This window comes from Labrus mixtus, chromosome 15, assembly GCF_963584025.1.
Source record: "Labrus mixtus chromosome 15, fLabMix1.1, whole genome shotgun sequence".
Classification (NCBI taxonomy): domain Eukaryota; kingdom Metazoa; phylum Chordata; class Actinopteri; order Labriformes; family Labridae; genus Labrus; species Labrus mixtus.
In genome coordinates, this window is record NC_083626.1 from 2,243,730 (window position 1) to 2,265,316 (window position 21,587).

General features: G+C 40.3%; 2 protein-coding genes across 3 annotated transcripts in view; one reads left to right on the forward strand and one right to left on the reverse strand.

Annotated features, from left to right (window-relative positions):
- Positions 1 to 219: 219 nt before the first annotated feature.
- kif5aa (kinesin family member 5A, a) lies at positions 220 to 21,226 on the reverse strand. Of its 2 annotated transcripts, none has more exons than XM_061056645.1 (29): positions 20,607 to 21,226; positions 16,418 to 16,505; positions 16,263 to 16,336; positions 15,045 to 15,149; positions 14,865 to 14,913; positions 14,676 to 14,731; positions 14,465 to 14,552; positions 11,116 to 11,240; positions 10,907 to 11,011; positions 10,128 to 10,276; positions 9,773 to 9,921; positions 9,471 to 9,649; positions 9,068 to 9,136; positions 8,654 to 8,860; positions 8,129 to 8,275; positions 7,780 to 7,968; positions 7,523 to 7,640; positions 7,292 to 7,353; positions 6,961 to 7,070; positions 6,639 to 6,740; positions 6,178 to 6,238; positions 5,980 to 6,051; positions 5,500 to 5,604; positions 4,954 to 5,170; positions 4,448 to 4,622; positions 4,110 to 4,189; positions 3,932 to 3,971; positions 3,519 to 3,604; positions 220 to 2,946 (listed from the first exon to the last, which is right to left on the reverse strand). In XM_061056645.1, exons 1-28 carry the CDS (start codon positions 20,733 to 20,735, stop codon positions 3,526 to 3,528), a joined length of 3,129 nt encoding a protein of 1,042 aa, XP_060912628.1. In that variant the 5' UTR covers positions 20,736 to 21,226; the 3' UTR covers positions 220 to 2,946; positions 3,519 to 3,525. The 2 variants fall into 2 exon arrangements, with proteins under 2 accessions (XP_060912628.1, XP_060912626.1); XM_061056643.1 differs by having other exon boundaries at positions 9,471 to 9,670.
- Positions 3,638 to 21,587, forward strand: part of atp5f1e (ATP synthase F1 subunit epsilon) — a 111,773-nt gene continuing 93,823 nt past the window's right edge. Inside the window, exon 1 of the mRNA XM_061056646.1 lies at positions 3,638 to 3,647. The gene's annotated coding sequence lies outside the window, so the exon portion shown is untranslated. The remainder of the gene's footprint in view (positions 3,648 to 21,587) is intronic.

Below are 21,587 nucleotides of genomic sequence, written 5' to 3' on the forward strand. Positions count from 1 at the left end.
GTACTTTATTCCACTGGCTGAGTGGATGTTGGCTTTGTTTTTCTTGACTCATATGGGCTGAAAGAGGGGGTGGGGGGCAGTCAGCTTATAGTGGCTCCTCCTTCACTAATTCTCTGTTCATACTATTTTCTTTCTCATTCACTAGATGGATCCATCATCAGCCTCTTGAATCCCTCCACACTTCTCTCATCATCTTAAACATAACCAATCACAAAAGTGTCCTTTGTATAAGTTTATTGAACTGTTTACTACAACACAAGGGTTCACATACAGTACAGCATAGTGATGATCTATAAATACAGAAATTCCGCACGGTCATCCTTCACATAATCATGTGGACGCTACAGTATAGGCATACAGAAATAAATAAAACAAACATTTCTCTGAACAAAGTTAGCAAGTGCCTTTCTTTTGCATTTTACTATGTCATGGCACGCTATTTTACTTACAAGATTAACAATATATAGCACATGTATTTAGATATGTTGAAGAGAGACAGTGGAACAGCAGGTGACGATATAGTACACATTAACCGCCCCCCCCTCCTTTAAATGTATGGATTATGATCAATAGAAGATATCAGACGCATACAGTAGGAGTTGACCGGTTGAAGCTCAGGGATTTTGTTTCTTTTTGGATGTCATGTGCTTAGAATGAGATGTTATATACTAGCCTAAATATAAAATGATGTTATTACTTCAGTATAAGATTTATCTGCAAAGCCCTGAAGAACACACACTGACATGATAGTTCATCAGCTTTCACAAGGTTTCCAGTCAGTGAGGAAGATGGCGGTGGTCCATGGTGACTGTGATTGTGAATGTGAAGCCCTGAGATGTTGTTAATGCCAGTTAGAGCAGGAGACAGAGCAGTGCCATCATAAGAGGCTGGATCACACTAATATGAATGAAGACCAAATAGTGCAGGCATGAGTTTTGATGCACTGAACTTTAAATAAAGAAATATCAAATTAAAGCTATATAATGTGATTTGTAATCAAACTGTTAAGAATCCAACTTGATTTGTGATCAAATGTGTCTAACAGAAGTGTGAGCATAACATACCCCTCACTTTAAATTCATGTGCTCTTAAAAAAAAAGTTTTGTTGTCATAAATAGTGCTGTTTTTGAATCCAGTGACTCGGCTTAGTCTAAACACATCCATCTCTTCATCACCTCAAGAAGGACATGCTGCTTTCTTCTTTCCTGATTGGCTGGTCAGGATTTCTTACAGAAGAACAACAACATGACCTGACCGAACAGTTTGAATATCCAGATTGTGTAAAACGACACGTCCATCCCAAACTGGTGGCTGCTCAGCTGGGGACTCGTTTCAAAGACAATCCCTAATCACTGGACTTTTGACAGCTCTGTTAAAAAGCACTGAATCACCTCCATACAGTCTCCAGAGGGCTTACGATGTCAATTCACTTCTGATTTTAAAAACAAATTGTTAAATCAAAACCAGTTAGTAACTTTACATAAGGGGACAAAGAATATACAAATCATTGTTTCGGGCTTTTCAGTGCCAAATGGACATTTTAAGAGCTTTTAAATGATTAATCAAATACTTCTATTTTGACAGCGACGCTCATCTTGCCCCTGCTCTGATCCTGTTGTGTGATGAAAAAGGAGTTTATGCATGAACTTCATGGGAGCATAACTACTGCTCTGATAAGATGATTTAAATCTACCTACACCTTTTTGTTGTACTAAAGGTTCCAACTATCTCTACAAGCTCTAAGGTCAGCTCTTATTCAGCATTTGAAAGTGTGATATCTTGGTATACTGTAATAAGTGTATAGTTAGCAGCTCCAGAGGTAGTAATTACAGATGTATGCACATGACAGCATGTTAGTTTGATCATGAGAAACCAGCTATTTTAAAAGGCTTGCTTTAAAGACTCACACGATGTAGGTGCAATGCAGGGAGAGAGCCACAGTAGAGAGACACGGGCAACATTACCTGAAAAGTACAATGGAACTATACAGCTTTAACATCACAGTATCAAAGCAATTACAAAAGGTTTCCTCCATACACATTACAATTCTGGGCTGGGTTTACCGGCTCACATCTGATTTCCTCTTCAATGAAATTAAAACTAGATACAGTGTTGGGTGTATTTAAGCCACATTAACACATCAGCCCAGTTTAGATTTGATTATAAATTCTGAAGAATCAAACCAGGATCAGAATTCAAGGGAAACCAGCTCTCTCTTTCTCTCAGTGACATCTGTCAAAATCGCTCAGGCTGTTTACTCGCAGCATACCAGCTCCTGCCTGGAGTCAGGACACATGCAAAGATTTGAAAGCTAACCCGCTAAGCGACATGCATGCAGAGTGTGTGTCTTCTGTTACTAGCTGGCGTTACACACTATACTCTTATTTACGACAGAGAAAAAGGTCATGTCTGCCTACAGCATGTCATCCACATGATGCACGTAAGAAGATGTGCTGGGGAATGTGGAGGCTGTGCATTCACACAAACAGTTGAGGGTCAATGACCTCTACTGGAGTATACAGCAAAAAGTATTATTTACAACATGTGTGTATTTAGTAATCAGGGATGGAGTCAGCCCCGTTTCAGTTCAACCTCTTCCAGAAGTTAATGATCATCAGTGATATCTGGTTGACTAATTGAGCGGCTGAGCGATCACTGAGTTTCCGTTTTCTGAAAGATACAACGGCAATGTACTCAAGTTGATTTCCTGCAAGGACTGAACTGGAAGAGACTGTACCCAAACCTGAGTGTGATCATGGTCAACATGGGAGCAGGAGGGGCCTCATCTAGTTAGGCATCTACAGGGGGCTACAGATCTTCATCATCATCTTCAGTGATGATGATGCAGTTTCAGATTCATCAGTGATGCAGTGTAGGAATGGGAGAAACAGGCTGCATGCAGATGGGAAGGGAGGGTCCTTGGATGGTACAGTGTTTGGTCATCTTCTGGAGAGAGACAATAACAGCATTATTTGACGAGACAGAAATCAGTAAATGGTTCTATTGGATGATATTGATAACTAGGAATGTCTGAACTAACAATTTATTTTGTAACAGCAACACAAATATTCTTCGCGTTTATTGCCAGCCATCCTTCCAAAGCATGTTTTAGATTTAGTTTTCAATGAGGCAGCAAAAGTTTCCTGTTTATAGCAGTGTGTCATGTAATTTTTATTTTTGTATTATGTTTATATTGTTGTTGTTGTCAGGCAGTCTCAGATACAAAATGGCCATCGACACTTCAGGCAATAAAGTTTTCAAAACAGGCAGTAGTCACCATTGCATATGTGTAATAATGCAATGATGGAAAAAGCTGCAGTTCTTACTTTATTGCAGTAAAAATATTCAGTGATGGACATTGAATAATAAGCAAGCATTAAGCCTCTTTGAGGTGATATTAAAAATGTATGATTTAGGCAAGTGCATTGGCTTTAAAGTATCTCTCTCTCTCTCTCTCTCTCTCTCTCTCTCTCTCTCTCCCTCCCTCTAGGATCAGAGTACTTTTCTTAATAAATTACCAAGGCATTAACTTGCAGCTGTCTCCTGCTGAATGACGTAGTGCCTGTTGGGATCATCCACCTCGCTGCCACAGTGAACATCACTCCTGAAAACTCAGATACACAAACACAACAGTCAGTGCACAACCCAATTACCAGACTTAACTCCTGTTTGACACTGGATTGAATTACAGTGTCTTTAAGTGTAGGAGAAACTGACAAATAAATAAATAACATGACAAGTATTTTTATTTTCAATTTAAAAGCATAGATTAGTTTTTTCTCTAATTTAAATACCTTATTCAAAAACTGTTTAACGTTTGATTCAGATTTTTTTAAATAATCTGGTCTCAAGTTAGTTGGAGTGACCAGAACAAAAGAAACAGTAAGCTTCCTTTTTTCCCTTACTGTCTCTTTTTAATTGACATCCTCACCTGTTGTCATTGATGTCTCTTGTTTCACTGATGTTGTTACCTATTGGAGAAGACAAAAGTTTCATTATCTCTAACCTTATTAGAACAATCCCAATGTATGCTACGTTCATGAACTTCATATGAATTAGGAATTAAATTTGATTCCAAATCAGGTGCATGTGTGTGCTCTTCCACTGACCGTTGTCTATGTTGAGTGGGAAGGACTCCAGTATGTCTCCATTATATCTGCCTGCTCTGTAGCCCAGCGCTGTGGAAACTCTGTGAAGCACCACATTGTGAACAAACAGTCACAAACAACTGTTTTAGGAATACTTGATATTTAAGGGAGAAGCCTCTCAGCTTATGGTTAAGAAAAAAAATATTTGATGAAGGACCTACAAACATCAGAAAATGATCTACCATTTCAAGACCAGTGTAGTCTGTTCCTGACCTTGAATATCCACCATTTAAGAGAGACCTGACTTTATAGCAGGCAATGCGTGTCTTTTAAAGATGGAAGCACGGATGTAAACTCACGTGTTGCTCTGGACAGAGTTTGGGTTGCAGTTGACGCTGGCAGAGCTGGGCTGTGTCGCGCTGCTCTGGAAGAGGGCGTTGCTGTAGGTGTTGGCCTGTTCAGTGGCGCGGATGTATGTGTAGAAAGGGTTGGTGGGAGAGCAGACCGGCAGCTGCTTTGGTCTCACTGGCTTGGCTGTTGGGATGATAAAGTTATATAAGGTATGGTCCGAATATAAGAAAACTGGGCCTCTGATACTGCAGACCAAATGATTAAAAATTGCATTTCAGAGACTCTGTGACAAAAGCAAAAGCTTTAAACAAACAATAGCTCTTTTTGCAGCAGTAAGCCAGGACCAGTCATTATGAGGAGGAGTGAGAAATACAAACAGGAGAAAGACAAATGAGATATACAGAAGAGTCCATAAGCAGAATTATCCAACCGAATTTCCATTAAAACTTAATGTCATGTGTCTCTATTTATCACATCGACATCTAAACATCTCCAACAGGCTTCATTGCAGTACCGATCTGTGCTGCATGGGGGCGCCTCAATGCATTCTTTGCCCTCATGGCATCCTTGATGCGGTCGACCTCCTGCTGGTAGCGCCTGCGGTCCATCATGGCGCCCTCTTTTGCATCCCTCAGTGCAGTCTCCAGGGCCTTAACTCTCTCAGCAGTAGACCGAAGACGTTTCTCCAACTTTGGAAGCTCACAGCGCAGATCTGCATTGTCACGAACCAGCTGGAGGTGGGGGAAGAGAGAGAGAGAGAGTGGGGGCGGTGACAGGAGACAAAGAGGTTAAGTCATACTGTATATAAGAAGTGTTAGGAAGGACAAGCAAAACAGGGCTTTGATTACAACAATTACATTGTAAAAATTCTCAAAAAAAACCCTGAAAAAACTTAGAGAATGTAACAACTAGAACACTATAATCTAGTAAGTATATCTCCCAAAATGTGAATATCTTTGTTAAAATAACTTTGTCCCTGAGTTTATAGCGGTTTAAACTGAGACCTTGTTAGCATCATTATACTGTACATTACATTTCCTCCCATTTAAAAAAGTCATACCTGTTTGTGAACCTTTGTAAGTTGGTCCAGGTTATTTTCAAGAAAGGAAATCTTCTGCTTCTGGGTGCAAGACCCCCCGCTATCATCAGGTTCCATTTCGGAACTCTGCACAAAGGATGACAATGCAGGAAGATGAGGAAGTGAAAGCAAATAAAAGGAATAGGTTTTCTACCATCCCTGTTATTGCAACTCACTAACTGATCACCATGAAACAAATTCAAATATCCACCTTTTGCATTCACTCTTAATGTATGGCCCCTTTAAATCCCTCTAGTTCTATCTCTAATACATAAGTGGACACAAAATCCCTCTAAATGTTTTATTTTTTAGTTTTCATGTCTATCAAAAAGTCAAGGGGATTAGAGAGAAAACTGGATAGTTGTTGTTAGTAGTCACGTTACAGATCCCTTTATACCCACTCAGCATGATTAAAAAGAATCCTGAGTTATTGTCTGTTCTTATTTTCTTTGAGTTGCTTACTTTTTTAACCCGCGACGTGAGGTCTTGAACGAACAGCTTGCGCAGGTTGTGGAGGGTCTGGAGTTCGCGGGCCTGGAGTACAGACAGATGTAGAGGAGGTTAGGGAGGCGATGTGATGTGTAATAAAGGTTACACTAAAGACATTAGAACAGATTGCAATGCATAGGAAAACAATTGAGATATTCAATTTTTACTCACGACAGTCTCCTCCAGACCCTTCAAGTCCTGTTTGGTCTGCTCATGACGCTCATGCAGGAATCTGAAATAAACAACACAAAATTATAGGACAAACATCATTGGTATGTACTAAAGTATATTATCAATGTGTGGTTTTGAGTGCCCTCTGCTGGATATTAAGAGAATCCCTGCCTCACTCTGAATATTCTCTGTTGAAATAATCATGAAACATTTGAAAAATGTAAACCTTATGCTGACTCTTAAAGTTGACACAGACACATAAGTGCTCTGTATTCAGACCTTTGTTTCAAAAACTGGGGTTTCAAATCCGACCTGTGGCTCCTTTCCCGCATGTCATTCCCTACTCTCTTTCTCCCTGATTTCCCGCTCTATCCACTGTCCTATCTCTACAATAAAAGGCACAAAAAGCCCAAAAATAAATCTTAAAAGAAAAAAAAAAACTGGACCTCCCCAACACTTACGAGAGCTCCTCCAGGCGCTCACTCTTGCTGTTGTCCTGACTCTTCAGGCGCTCAAAGTCGGCACGAACCTGAGCCAGCTCCAGCTCCAGCTTAGAGTTGCGACTGGAGATGAGAAATAAATGCACACATAATCAGGACGTAAAAAAGACAAAAGGATGAGAACGTTATTTCACAGATAATAGTCAACTTTTGTGTATGTAGGATGAAAAGATTTCTGCAATACTACCAAGAATTGAAATATCATCATAATTAAAAACAAGTAAAAATCACTGCAATTGTGTTTCTGTGTGACTTTAAAGGAATAATGAATAAGGCCACGGACTCAGTGAGCTCGTCAATGATCCTCTGCTTCTCGTTGATCTCATCCCGGAGGCGGGCCATCTGCTGGTGGTGGAGGCCACGGTGAGACTCCCCCTGCTGACGAATAGTCTTCTGCAAAATAAAAGGAGCAGACATGCCACTTAGCTCGATAATACCTGATCTTATTGAGCTTTTTTTTGTAAGCAAGAGAGGAACAGAGGTTGGTTGAGCATAAAGCATCAGAGGACTGTAATTCATGAATCCTTTCCTTGGATGCCTGCGTCAGAAACGGTTTAAATTGATATATTTGTGTTACAGAATGGGTACTCAAAAACTGCTTTTCAATGTTTTACCTTCACATTTCCATCCTCGGTCTCGCCCTTCTCCGCCTCCTTCTCTTCAAGCAGGGAGTTATCTATGGAAGAAAAACAGAAAGAAATTATTTCACACAGCCTCAAAAAATCTTCAACATCTTTTTTTCAATAAAGTAAAAAGGAAGGCTAATATTTCTTAATTTATGTTAAAAATTCTGTAAATGTGTGGGTCTTTTTGCATGTACTGTATATGTGATGTGTGCATGTTACCCTGGTCTTGCAGCTTGGCCAGTTCTTCACTCAGGGAGTCGTGGCTCTCCTCCAGCAGCCTCTTCTTCTGCTCCACACTCTGCATGTACTCCGTCAGGGAGCGGATCTTAGCCTCATGCTGCACCATTAAACAAACAGTAACATAGGAAATGTGTAAGATAAAAGGTGAAAAAAAGATAGCCATGACAAAGTCAAATTAATGATTCATTCAATCAGTATCGCATCAATTTCATCTCTTTCCCTTCTGTTTTCCTCACCTGAGAGATGAGGAGTTGGCAGGAGGAGAGCTCCCTCCCAGTCTCCTCCATCTTGCGATGGCACTCCAGCTGCATGTTCTCCAGCTGGCGGCAGCGCTTCACCATGCTCTTCACCTCCGACTTAATCTTGCTGATGTAGAGGCGAGCCACAGTGAACTCCTCCTCAATGGCACCGCTAATCTCCACCGGCTTCATATTAGAGAAAAAAAGTTCCAATCATTTTTTTCCTCTTTTACCGTTTCTCCCCCGATCCCATGCAACAGAAGAGGATACACTGTGTGGTAATCAATCTATTTATTCTTCATATCTATTTGAGGTAAAACTCATTATAGACTTTGATCCAACTCACCAGCTTGATCTCCCCGTTGCCCACAATGGTGCTGAACTCACTGAGGTCCCTCATCAGACCATTGAGGACATCGGCGATGCGTTTCCTCTGCTGACCGCTCACTTCCTGCATACGAGAAAGCTCCGCCTCCAGCTCCATCAGACTGGCCTGTTATAGAGAGAGTGAGGAGAAGACAGTCAGTATAAGCACAAAAAAACTCTTCTACACTCTTCTACTAGAAGGAGTCTAATATTATATTCATATTTTTCAGTCAAATCGTTATAGTACCACAATAATTCAAATCCAACTGTAAACCTCCTTGTCAGAGCTAGTAGGCTAAATCTAATGTAAAAAGACTTCAGCACTTTGTTTCAGTGCGTCTGTCACATAATTCCTTCAGTGGTTTCTGGAAGCTGAAACACCACAGCATGTGATTTCTCTCTGTAGTCCAGCAAGAGCGTGTGTCCCTCTGTTCCACCTCCTGTCTTTGATTTCTGCTCTCCTTCTGTCAATTTCATATTTTACACCGTTCCTCTTCAGACATACCATTTTCTGGGACAATTGGTCAGCCAGCAGTTGGTTCTGCAGGCCTTTCTCCTCCACCTCCTGGCTCTTCTGGTCATAGTTGATGGCCAGCTCTTCCAGAGCCTGCAGCACCTCCTTCACCTCGGCCTTGGCGCAGTCGCTCTCCACCTGCAGCCTGCCCAACTCAGCTTGGACCTTGTCACCGTCGCCCTTGGATGATGCCAGGAGCTGAAGAGAAGGAGGGAACGAAGGGAGAGGGAGAGAGAGGCAGGGCGAGGAGGCAAAAAGGACATTAACTTTAGGCAGTTTTTATTAAGATTACCACTCATCAATTTTAAAGGGGATGCTAGATAACCAGAAGTATCTTAGTCTTTGAGTTCCTACAGTGTGTGTGTGTGTGTGTGTGTGTGTGTGTGTGTGTGTGTGTGTACTGACCTCATCCTGGTCCATCATCTGCTGCTTCAGTTTCTCCACCACCTGGCACTGAAGGTTGATCTCATCATCCTGAAAAATCACCATCAATAAAAACCCAGTCTCAGTGCGACCTCTCCACACTGCACTCGGATGCATTTAATGAATATATGGAATGTAACGCACAAAAATATTGTCAACTGTTAAGGTTTAAATCTCCTTTGTCAATGATTGTCTTCAATTTGTAAACCAATAATTACAATTCAGTGTTAAGTGTTTAAAATAAGTAAGGGTGAGGAAACATAATGTATGTATTTAAAAACAAATATAACAGTTAGACAAGCGCATTAATAGGGGTCGAATTGATGTGCAGCAAAATAAAAATGAACGGTCCAAAATGAGTATGTCTTTGTTTTTGTGATTGGACCTTGTCATCCAGTTGCTTGTACAGTTTGCGGATCTCCTCCTCATACTTCTGCCGCTCCTCCTCAGAAATGCGGACCACAATGGAGGAGGTGTCATTGTCCAAAACAGGACGCTCCTCGATGGTCTCGATGCGGTTCACCACATCTGCCGTGGTCCTCTCGGTCTCAGGCACGTCCTCTCCTGATTGGATGGATGAAGTCACTTGAGAGTAATGTAGGTTGGTTTATGATCTCAGCACAGAACAGTGCCTAAACACGGCTTCTCTCTAACAGGAAGTAAGGACACCTTTAATGTAGGTCTCACCATTTCTCCAGCGGTTGAGCTCAGCCTCCAGATTCTGGATAGTTTCCTTCATCGTCTTGTTCTTCTCCTTCTCCTTCTCGTACTTCCTCTTCCACTGCTCTGCCGTCAGCTCCAGGTTGATGGAGGCCGTGTTCCTGATGGTCTTGGCACTGTGACGGAGAAAAAGAGGCAAAGGGAAAGGATTTTACAGATATTACGGAAAGGACTGATGATCTGTGTGTCACAGTTCTATGGGATCATTTTAAAACCATGGCAGCATTTGAAAAAGCTCATCAACTGAGCTCAGCCTTCACGTATACTGTGTACTATAATTTCATTCCAAATCAACATTGAGTGTATCCGCAGATGAATCTACCGTTGTCCAAACATCAGGGTGGATTTGGTTTCAGCATCATTGTAGCTGGAGGGAGAGCAGCAGATGAACATGGTGGTGCGACAGTTTCCACCGAGGGAGTCCTGCAGAATGCGGGTCATTTTGCTGTCACGGTACGGCACATGAGTTTTCTGCAGGAGAGATTGAAAGGAGGGAAAGATCGGGGAAAGTGAAAGAGGCAGAGATGTGTTTTAACATAAAGGAGGATCATTAGCATACAGGCTAACATGACAGAAAAAGATTAAGATCAAGAGACAGCAGAAGAAAGACATCTCTGAGCAAGTTTTTATTTGCTTTTCAATTTCTCTGCTGATTACTCCTGCAGTGACTCATCAGCAGATTATGTTCAGCAAAATAATAAATATACTTTTTGTATTTTAAATTCCTTTTTATTCCACTATTTTGGATTGGACCAAACATACTAATGTGTAATGGGCAGGGATCATTTTGGCATTTGAAGGCAAAACCTGTTATGGTTGGCACAGAGGAAAGTAGGTCATTATACTGGGCAAAATGAAATGGATTACCAAGATGAAAAGAGAGACTGACATTCTGTATATGAGTATTCAAAATGAGAGAGGAAGTTTATATTCTACAGTATAATGAGACAATTAAATAAATGGTGATTTAACACACTCTCTAACGTCTTAAATCCTAAATCAAAGTAAGATGAATTTTGTTTCCGATCTATTCAACTGTAAATCTGAAATGTTAATTTACTGTCAATGCAAATTGAAGGAAGTAAGTTGAGAGTGGCTCACCGTGCCCTCAGCCAAGGCGGAGATGACATTTCCCAGAGCAGAAAGAGACTTGTTGATGTTTTTAGCCTCGTCCAGGACAGCTCCTGCAGCACCAGTCTTACTGACCTGGGATAAAGAAAAACACAGAGTGGGTCTATCATTAAATCATTCTTTCATTTAGGTGTCTTAAAGTTGCAAGTTGGGAGTTTGTTGGTTACTAAACAGTCTACCTTCTCACTGCCAGCCAGATCCACCAGGTACAGTTTTCCACACAGTTTCTGCTCAGTCTCCACATGCTCCTGCTTGATGTTGATCAGGAAGATGCTGTGGCTGCGAGAGCTGTGCTCATTCATGTCTACACAGAGACAGAAGCAACAGATGATGGAGGATACAAAAGGCAAAGTGGTTTCTCTGCAGGCCTATTAACTAGCATACAATTGTTTTTCTGTATTAAACCCTTTTTCAGATGGTTAGAATAATCACAAATGAAATGTATTCCAACTTAAGCCATTAAGAAGCAATAGCATAAATAAAAATATATTTTACATCTTTTAGTTTTTCAAAGTGGCCTGTGTATGAGAAAAAAAAAGAATCACAAAAACACTCCAACATACTGTATGGCTAGTGTTATGATAAGAGATAGGACAAATCATATAACCCTTTTTCAGTTGTTAAGATCACATAACCTAATTGTTATAAACCACATAACCAATTATTTTTGACTTAATTATCTTTATTTTTAAAATCTGCATCCTTCTTTTTCTATCAGAAGAAGTGTTTACTGAAGCAGAGTGCTATCCTCATTTCACAGAGTGCAGAGAACAAACAGCATTGATCTAAATTCTCCTTTTCACCAGATCTCCTCTCTAACAAAAAGTTCAGGTTTCTCTGCAGATGATAACTGTGGGCATCAGCGAAATGTCTGCAGGATGTCACCCCATTAGCCTGCTTTTGGCACACCTCTCTGCAGCACAGTGAGTCAGCAAGGCAGACAGGAAACAGAGAAGACGGCGCTGCTCAGAAGCACAGTGCTTAAGTAAATCGGATCCATTGCTGCTGACATTTATTCAAGTTTTAAAGTTGAATTGTTGTGAGATTCCATATCATAAGCATTAAAACAACCGCTTTGTATCTGCTTTACTGATGGGATTATAACATCATTTATCTGAATTTCTCTTTTTAAGAAGTGATGAGATTTTTTTGGCTGGTCTGCTAAGAGACTGCTCATAGCTCAGCTGAGGAAAAAACAAATATGTTATCTAATAAAAATCTGTGCAGGATTAGCCTTCTGAGCTGTAATCTTTACAGATACACCATGCACAATTCTCACAGCAAATAACACTCTGACGCTGAGTAAGTGCTCATGTATGCAGAGAAAATCATTCAATCGAACTCTGCCTAATAAGATGTCTGACTTCAGCCTCTGTAATTAGGTCTAGCTGGATACATGACCCAGATAACTGAGGTTAAGTAGTGGGGTTTTTTTTCTTTGATTTGGCACAGTTTGTGTATTCCACTGAATTTAATTTGATTGTGGGTATCACTCTGGCCTGTGATTCATCTGTCTAGCTCAGATTTTCATTGTCAGGAAGCTGCAGTGACTCAGGATGAGGTGATTTAAAACCTCCACCGAGAGGGGGGGGGGGGGGGGTTAATGTCCATTAATTTTATCTGTGGAGCTGCAGCTTTAAATGTAATTTAAATATGTTCTAATGATACAACATAATTAATGAAATGAAGGAATGACCTCATAAACTCAAGTTGACTTATGAGTCTGTTTCTGTAGTTTCTTTTGTTAATGAACTCCATATTTGTAGTTTTATTGTATTAACACATTATAGACCATTCATTTTGACCTCTTATTCACCTTGGTCATTTTAGTCAGATTGATCCTCTTGGAAAAGTGAACAGACAGATTTAGTCTTTTTCATCACTTTTTGGTAAACAGCTAAATGAAATCCTTGTTTTCCTGATAATGACACAGACGGTTTAAATGAGAGCATCTGAACACAGACTCTGAGGGGCAAGAGGAACTGATGAGGACAAAAGGAGAACTCCATACTGTAGGCTGAGGTTTATCATAGGGCAGCAGGTATTGTGTTTTTGTTCAGCACTGAATCCCAAAGCTCATCTGATCGCACTTCAGTCGACCTCAGCTCAGTGAGTCAGCAAGACTCAGTATAAAAAAACTGCTATCTGCAGTGGCTGAAGGAAGGAGGCCTTTTTTTATTTACCTTTTTATAAATATGTCAAAGGCTAAACAAATTATGTCTCTGTGGAAATAACTGAATCTTATTCAGCTAAAAAATGTATTTCTCAAATATCGATGCTCTTGGTGAAAACAAGAAGCTTTATTTCAGTATTTCATACGGCATGAAACCAAAGGAGAGCATTCATACTAAGGCACAATAGGACAAATGAATCCTGAAACTCCTGTATTCTGGTAACGAGGTCACATGTTATTTTTAGCTGCCTTTTATTACACAGTAGTGAAATGTACAATAAAGCTGAGGCATCACTCCAACCTGTAGAATTAGTCAGATATTATTACTGGACCACAGAGGAGTGAGTCAGCAGGATGAAGGCCAAAACAAGGTGCAGGAATCACAAATCAGAGAACATTTATTCCTGGTGGTTTGAATGAAAGCTGATCATAATGAATACTGCAGCAGTCTGCAGTATTCATTCAGAACGCTGCTGCTAGGGTATGAACTAAAACCAAAAAGTGGGAACACATCCCTCCCATTTTAACATCTCTTCACTGGATCCCAGTAAAACAAAGAGTTACATTTAAAATACTTCTTATTGTTTTGAAATCTATGAACGGATTAGCTCCCTCCTATGTTGTTGACATGCTGACTGAATATACAACAGGCAGGACCCTCAGATTGACAAATAAAGGTCTTCTTACCGTACCTAAAATTAACTCCAGATCAGCACATGATGCTTTAAGTCATGATGGTCCAACTCTCTGGAATTCCTTACCACAGGATCTAAGGTCTGCTACAGCCGTGTGTTCTTTTAAAAGAAGACTTAGAACATATCTCTTTGCTTAAGCTTTTTGTTAAAACCTTAAATTATTCGAGTACATCTTGCATGTTATTAAGGAATTTTAATTTCTATAAATAAACTTGATTTGACTTGTAGTGTTAAACCAGTTCAACAAAGAAGGTAGGAGCAGGAGCTAAAAGGCTCCTGGAGCTCCTTCTGACAGGATCTTGTTTCTTTTTATGAGAATAATTGACGTTGAAAATTAAAGGAGGCAGTTTCATGAGTATTACATAACACAACACAATCACAGGCTACATTAACTCAGCTGTCACTTTGCTCTTTACTAAAGAGCTGTGAGTGCTGCTGCTGCCTCTGAAGAGAAACGAGATCTCGTGCTCTGAAATGCGAGGAGAGGAACAAGAGAATTGACTTTATTCTCAAGATGGATGCCTATAACCGTTTATGTGAAAGTATTTATCTTTGAGTTTGTTATTTTCATATATACAGTATATAAAACATTGCAATATTCATGTTTTCACTGTATATCTTTGTTGTTGTTATTCAAATATTTTAACAATAAAGACTCACTGGTCACAGCAACATGGCGGTTATTTTTGCCCTCGTCAATCACATCCATGACCTCATCAGGGCTGGAGACAAAACGCTCAGTGCATCCCTGAGGAGACAAGAGGAGAAAACATATGAGACACTCTATAAAAGGGACTTTAAATGAAGGTGCTGATGCAGCAAACAGACACATTTAAACCTAAAAACACAACAACAATGCTCTTTTACAAACCTTCACATACGGCACCCTGTTCTTATCCTCATGGACAGAGAGGTTGGTCTTTGTCACTAAAAGAGATACAAATTGAGAAGTGTTTTTAAGTCAATTTATGCAGCAGGAATAGTGGTAAAAAAAAAAAAATCCAATCTGGCAAATGAATGAACTGTTGCTGTTGATCCATGACCAGTTCATTGATCTTACCATCCAGAAGGTCACGGATTTTATCCATGTAGATCTCAAAGTATGAAACCTGTTGAAGAAGAAAGAAACACAATACCATGAGAAAAAAATATAAAAAGCTCCCTTTTTGGGTAAAAATACATAACAGTGATTTTGTTTTTCTGTCTGTACACAAATAAATAAAGTCATCAAGTGCAATACCTTGATGTGGAATTCCAGGTTTTCATCCATGGCAAAGATGTGATTAAAAATGTCCTCAGCGATACGGGGGATGATACCCATCTGGTGAGGGTCATGCAGCTTTCCCTGAAACACAAAGTCACAGGATGAACAAGGAGTGCAGTGGTACCTATCGTTGGTCAAAGGCAAGGGGAGAGGCTTTACAATGCTACATTTTTTTAGAGTCCATCTAGCAGTACATCTAAGAATAGTTACAACTCAAGACACAAGCAAGGATCCAAAGAGACATCAACAGCTTCTCATGAGTAATTAATCAATATACCATGGCACCCTGAAAATGACTTTACTGTAACTTTATTATGAGCGAACAACTCGTTTGACCCGTAGCTCACTGAGGTTAGCCCATGCACTCTCTCAGGGCATACACAGGTGTGTTCAATACAAATTGCCACAGATTATTGATTTCCTTTTTAATTGTATGTTCCTGCAACCTTGCGTGCCTGAGGACATATAGGCTGTGCACGGGGTACCCTGTTGGTCATTTAGATTAAAGCTTCTCATGAGTATTCTAATCAGCATCCCCAACACCCTAAATGTCGTCGTCATCAATATAATAATTTATAATCAGTCCCACTCTCAATCACTATCATTGAGTGCATATGTGTTGATGTCAGGGCTGTTGATGTTAGATATTTCTCAAAGGATGGAAGGGACAAATTGGGTTTGGTATTTTGTCTTTTAACTGTCAGAAATGTTGTGATTAATTGAAGCTACTAACAGTAAAGGGCTTATCAAAAAAATGACAAAATGCAACCAACAAAGTTAGAAAACAAAGAATTAAAGGTCGCTTGTGTGACACTTGCCAACCATGTTGAGCAGTTACGGAATTAATCTTTTTGTGAAATTATTTATGATTTTATTTTTTTTAACAGTCATTAACTGCTCAATACGATACGATACACTTAATTTTCCCATTGGGGAAATTTGTCTTGGACTCAAAGTGCTGCCAAACATTCAGTTGCTTCCACTTGAATCAACAAAAATAAAAACAATAGAAAAAAACACATCCACACGTAAACAAAAAGGCACGATATTGCTCTATGACACCAATACATCCCAAATGTCCAATAAATCAGGTAAAAAATAACCTATAATAAGAAGCACACAAGCCTTTTCCCTTATTAAAGTACATCATGTTTCAGATCGGAGTGGTTGGATAATATCAATGTTTTTCTTTACCTCCATGGTGTGAGTCTTCCCGGAGGAGGTTTGTCCATATGCGAAGATAGTGCCATTATATCCAAAGAGAACATCTGGAAGAAAAACAGATCAAAACATGAGACCACAGCAAAAGTGTATTTAACATCTAACATGATGTGATTTATCATCCGTACCCTTGACTATCTGCTTGGCACAGGTGTTATACACCTGCTCCTGGGTGGTGTTGGTCGGAAACACTCGGTCAAATGAGTAGGACTTTCCCTGAAAAGATCATGAAAAACAGAAAACAGTGAACCACAACAACATAAGATTAGAGAGGTGATGTATCACCAAATGCAGATGCAGTTTTTAATTGTAGATCAGAGAGAGAGAGAGTGAGACAGAGAGAGAGAGTGAGTGAGAGAGAGTGAGACAGAGAGAGAGAGAGAAAGAGTGTGAGAGAGAGACAGAGACAGAGAGAGAGAGACAGAGAGAGAGAGAGAGAGAGACAGAGAGAGAGAGAGAGAGAGATAGACAGAGAGAGAGAGACAGAGAGAGCGTGAGACAGAGAGAGAGAGAGAAAGAGTGTGAGAGAGAGACAGAGACAGAGAGAGAGAGAGAGAGACAGAGAGACAGAGAGAGAGAGAGAGAGACAGAGAGATAGACAGAGAGAGAGACAGAGAGAGATAGAGAGAGAGAGAGACAGAGAGAGAGAGAGAGAGAGACAGAGAGAGAGAGAGAGAGAGAGAGAGACAGAGAGAGAGAGAGAGAGAGACAGAGAGAGAGAGAGAGAGAGAGAGCGTGAGACAGAGAGAGAGAGAGAGAGAGAGAGAGAGAGATAGACAGAGAGAGAGAGAGAGAGACAGAGAGATAGACAGAGAGAGAGAGAGAGAGACAGAGAGAGATAGAGAGAGAGAGAGACAGAGAGAGAGAGAGAGAGCAGGGTAATTAAATAGAGAGGGAGCAGGTGCGATAACAAATTGGTCCTTTCGTCCCGTGTGCGCAGCTGATGCATGCACTAGAAGAAATCAGCAATGAGTAAGAAAGCCACCTCTGCAGTGCTTTTTTCTCCCGCTGAAGAACCAGATTTCATCCAGGACCTTCTAATTTGAATGATGAACATGGGTTGTTTAAAAAAAAAAAAAACTCTATTTCCAGACAATAGCTTTAAATACAATAAGTGAACAAAAGTATTGTGTTTCCATGTTCCATTTAGGCTCTTCTACAGAGAACAGATCTTTTACTGGAGAGGATCTGAAGATATTTAACAACTATTCACTACAGCTCCCATCAGACCCATTTCACAGTGTATCAAGGCTCATGACGATGCTTTAACAGAGTGCTAGTCTAATCATTCTTTAATCTTTGTTAAAGGAGTGGTTCCTCATTTTGAGAATAAGTTAAGTTAATTCCTTCCCAAGAGTGTTTATCTGTTTGATACAAATGAAGCTAAAGGTGGGGAAAGGGACACAGCTCACCAGGTTATATCTAACACGAGCAAAGTCTGACCACCAACTTAATGTTTGGACAGAGCCAAATGAGCTGGTTCCCCTTTATGACCTAGCACAGAGTATTGAATATTGTTAACTTGGTTAAATGGTAAATGGACTTGAGCTTGTATAGTGCTTTTCTAGTCTTCAGACTACTCAAAGCTCTTTTACACCACATGTCACACCTACTCATTCACACACTGATGGCAGAGGATGCTATGTAAAGGTCCCATCAGAAGTAACTAATCCTAAGCATATGCATACACCGGCGACGAAGCAGGGGGAGCAATTCAGGGTTTAGTGTCTTGCCCAAGGACACAGCGGACATGTTGCTGCAGGAGGGATCGAAACCTTCAACCTTCCAGTTGAGAAATAACAACTCTACCAACTGAGCCACAGCCGATATTAGAGTGGTATCAGTCTTCTTAGCTTGAAAAATATACATCAATAAATGATGATAAATTGCTCTCCAGTTCGGCCATACAAACCAGTTGATTTTAATTTAATGTCAGCTACAGCTGCTAGCTGGACAACATGGGGTGGGGACTTCAGTGCTTCTTTAATATGTCATTTAAGAGTTTCACACTTAACTATATTAAAATGAACGCTTGCACACACTATAGTGAGGTAGGTTAACAAATACCAAAAGATAATGCTTCTTTATGCTGTTCAAAATATTTGAAATAACTACAACAACTACAAAAAGCTGAAGAAAGTGCACAACAGCTAAAAACACTCTTAACGCCCTTTTCATTTTACAAAAAAAAAACAACTATGTCTTTGTGACACACAAACTGGTGACTCAGCTGTGAGAAGCCTCGCTGCAAATGAACAGGCTTTAACACTCCTGGATGTGACTGTCCCATCTGATAAAGAGGCCACGATGCAACACAGTAATGTAAGCTGCCAGAACATGAGCTGTATTAAATGTCATTAACAAATTGACTCATCTGCAGACCGCCCCCATGACAGACTGATTTACCCGCGGCATTCTGTTCAGTGAACGAAAAGTCACAGAAAGAGACACAAAAAAAAATGGAAACGGCTGAGTAAAGGTGAGACAGGGGTGAGATTGAGAGATCAGCCAGAACATAAAAAGAGAGAGAGAGAGTTGAATGAAAACATTGAGGTAGAAAAAAGAAGATGAAGAAGTAGAGAGACGGACAAGCCAATGGAGTGGGAGAAGAGAGAAAGCAGGTCAGTCAGTGATGGATAAGCACACTGGATACTTATTGATCCTCTCTGGAGGCAATTAGAGGGATCAGTTTCTGACTCGACTGTACACAGTCATGCTGACAGGAGAGAGGAAGGTCAGGTCAAGATGTCGCCATTGCCAGAGAAAGTTTGAACATAATTCCAACCTCTGCACTCTACATTTCTCAGCCATGACAAGAACCAAAGCTACAATCTCTCTCCTTTTAAAACCCCATACAATCCTTGTTTAATAATGATTCTTTGAACCTTTAACAGACGTGATGAACCTGTAACATCAAAGCTCTGAATAAAGGAAAACAGAAGAATAAATGAACAAAAGTAGGAGATAAATAAATACTTTGTATCACATGGATGAATGTTCTAATATGTTACAGGCTGGTTGGTTGACAAACATTTAATTCAATTGATCAACAAGCTGAGGGCATTTTATTTGGCCCTACAGATGTGAGTTTTTAGATTGATTTGGGTTGTCAGGGATAGGATCTGTTTTTTTTATTTCACTCTCCAAGATTCAAAACACATTGCAAAGTTAAAATGTTTGCATATTCATATCTCAATGATATGGTCTCTGCCATTTGTTTGTTTGAAAAAAACAAAGAAAAGGAAAACAAGTTACAATAATCTAGCATCAGATTATTTTAGTTCGTTTATGTTGTTCTAAAAGTCAACTTCTTTCAAGAGTTTTCCACAAATGATTGAAGATTGCTGCCCTTAAAGTTCAGGAGATTGGCATTCACCACCATACTATTTTTGATAACTAGATTTGTACTAGAACCCCTGAAAACAACTATACTGGCCCTTATGAAGAAATAATGTTTTTGTGATTCCAATAGAAAAAACTACTGCAAGATGGCAATGCAGATGAACTGTATGTAGCTTATTGTTCTGTATTGACTAAATCTGGATCCAAAACTGTTGATCTGAAATAAAATAAGCACATTTATGTTTTAAATGCATAGAATTTGTACTTCAACCCTTAAAGTAATGTTTGAAGTGAAAAGATAGCATCATCAAAATTGGGTTGCCCATTTCATCTGGCCACATTTGACCACACTTTGTAATTAAAGATCATCACCAGGCCTCACCACTGCACCAGTATGTCTGAGTGATGATCTCACCCCTTGATGGCAGTATTAATAAGGGACTACTAAGGCTATCAACTTCAAAACCCAGAGTTAATCAATGGGCACATCTAAAAGAGTTGGCAATAACAATAATGCATTTCTATTTATCTTAATGACTGTAGCTTTAGGCTACATGTGTTATGAATCAGGATTATAGCTACACATAGGGCAATAAGTGACTGATTAAGGCCTACAGAAAAATAAAGCAATTTACAGTTTAAGAAGTTATACTAGTATCTCTATACACAAAACGTCTGTTCAGGGGTAAGGCTGTATTCAAATTGACTGTGTTTCATTCAAAGGCTACACAGCGCAGATCTTAGTCAGCTGATGCAGGAGGCCAGTTTGCGCACTTAGACAACATTAGGCCCCTAGACGATTTTTGACGTAGACTATTAAACGCAGGATAATAAAGATTCTAGGGGAAAAGGGTGTGATAGTTCCCTGTGCCTCACCAAATATTGTGATTACTATCCACAACTCAATCAGACAGGTCGGACAGATGATTTATTGATGAAGGGCCTGCATACAACAAAGCAAAACCATTTACTCACCGCGACAACAACAGTGTCGTCTCCTTGGAATTTGGGGATAAACTGGTCCCCACGTACAATCTCAGACTGGTTCAAAGGGCGAAAGCGACACAGCACTTTTATGTTGCACTCTGCTGGGACATCGGCCATTGCGCAGATTCAATGAGGAGGAAGGATGCTGCTTTCTGCTTAGAGCGAAGATGCTGCTGAAGCTGGAGAGCAAGTGATCAGGGCCTATTCTGACCGTCAAAATAAATGACGAAGGATACGTAGTGACCTCGTCCTTTACCGCTGTGAGGTCGATGACGAAAGCTGAAGATGTTCGCTGGTTTTATCTTTACAAGCTCAGAAAGGCTGACATTTATTTTTGCGCAGCTGGACGGTGTTTTCCTTGTCGCAGTGAGGCTGGCTAAATTACATGTAAAACCGCAAACGATCCCCTACATCATTAAAATAACGGACTGATAATATCGCTCGATCCCTCTTGACGCTCTTTCTGACACTGTCCCTCTATGTAGTGGGTTTTATCCTCTTCTTTATCGGGTGCGGCGGTGGATGTGCGTCTGTCCGGTTGAAGGTGAGATGCTGATGGAAGGGCAGTGAGGTAAAGCTGCTGTTGTCGGGCCAGCTTTGAATCGCCACAGCGCCCTCTATCGGAAAGTAAAAGAAGGGCGTGGTCTGCATCCGTCCCTTTAAAGTGGTACCCACAGCTTAGGCGTCAGCTCAGCATCCTCGCAGACTGGCGGAAACCAGAGCCCAAAGCTGCAGCGTCATATCCTAACAGAATGATGAAGGAAAACAACCTGACTTCGTGTAAGCAGCTGCAGGGCCGCTCACTCAGAGACCAATCACTGATATATTCTGAGGCCTGGCACGAGAAACCGTTATGGGAGTGCAGTGCCAGGGTATTGATGACTCTAGGCCTCACCTTGTTTTAGTGTTATTCTGACATAAGCACTGAGATGATACAGCACAATGTGAAAAATACAAGATATTACAATG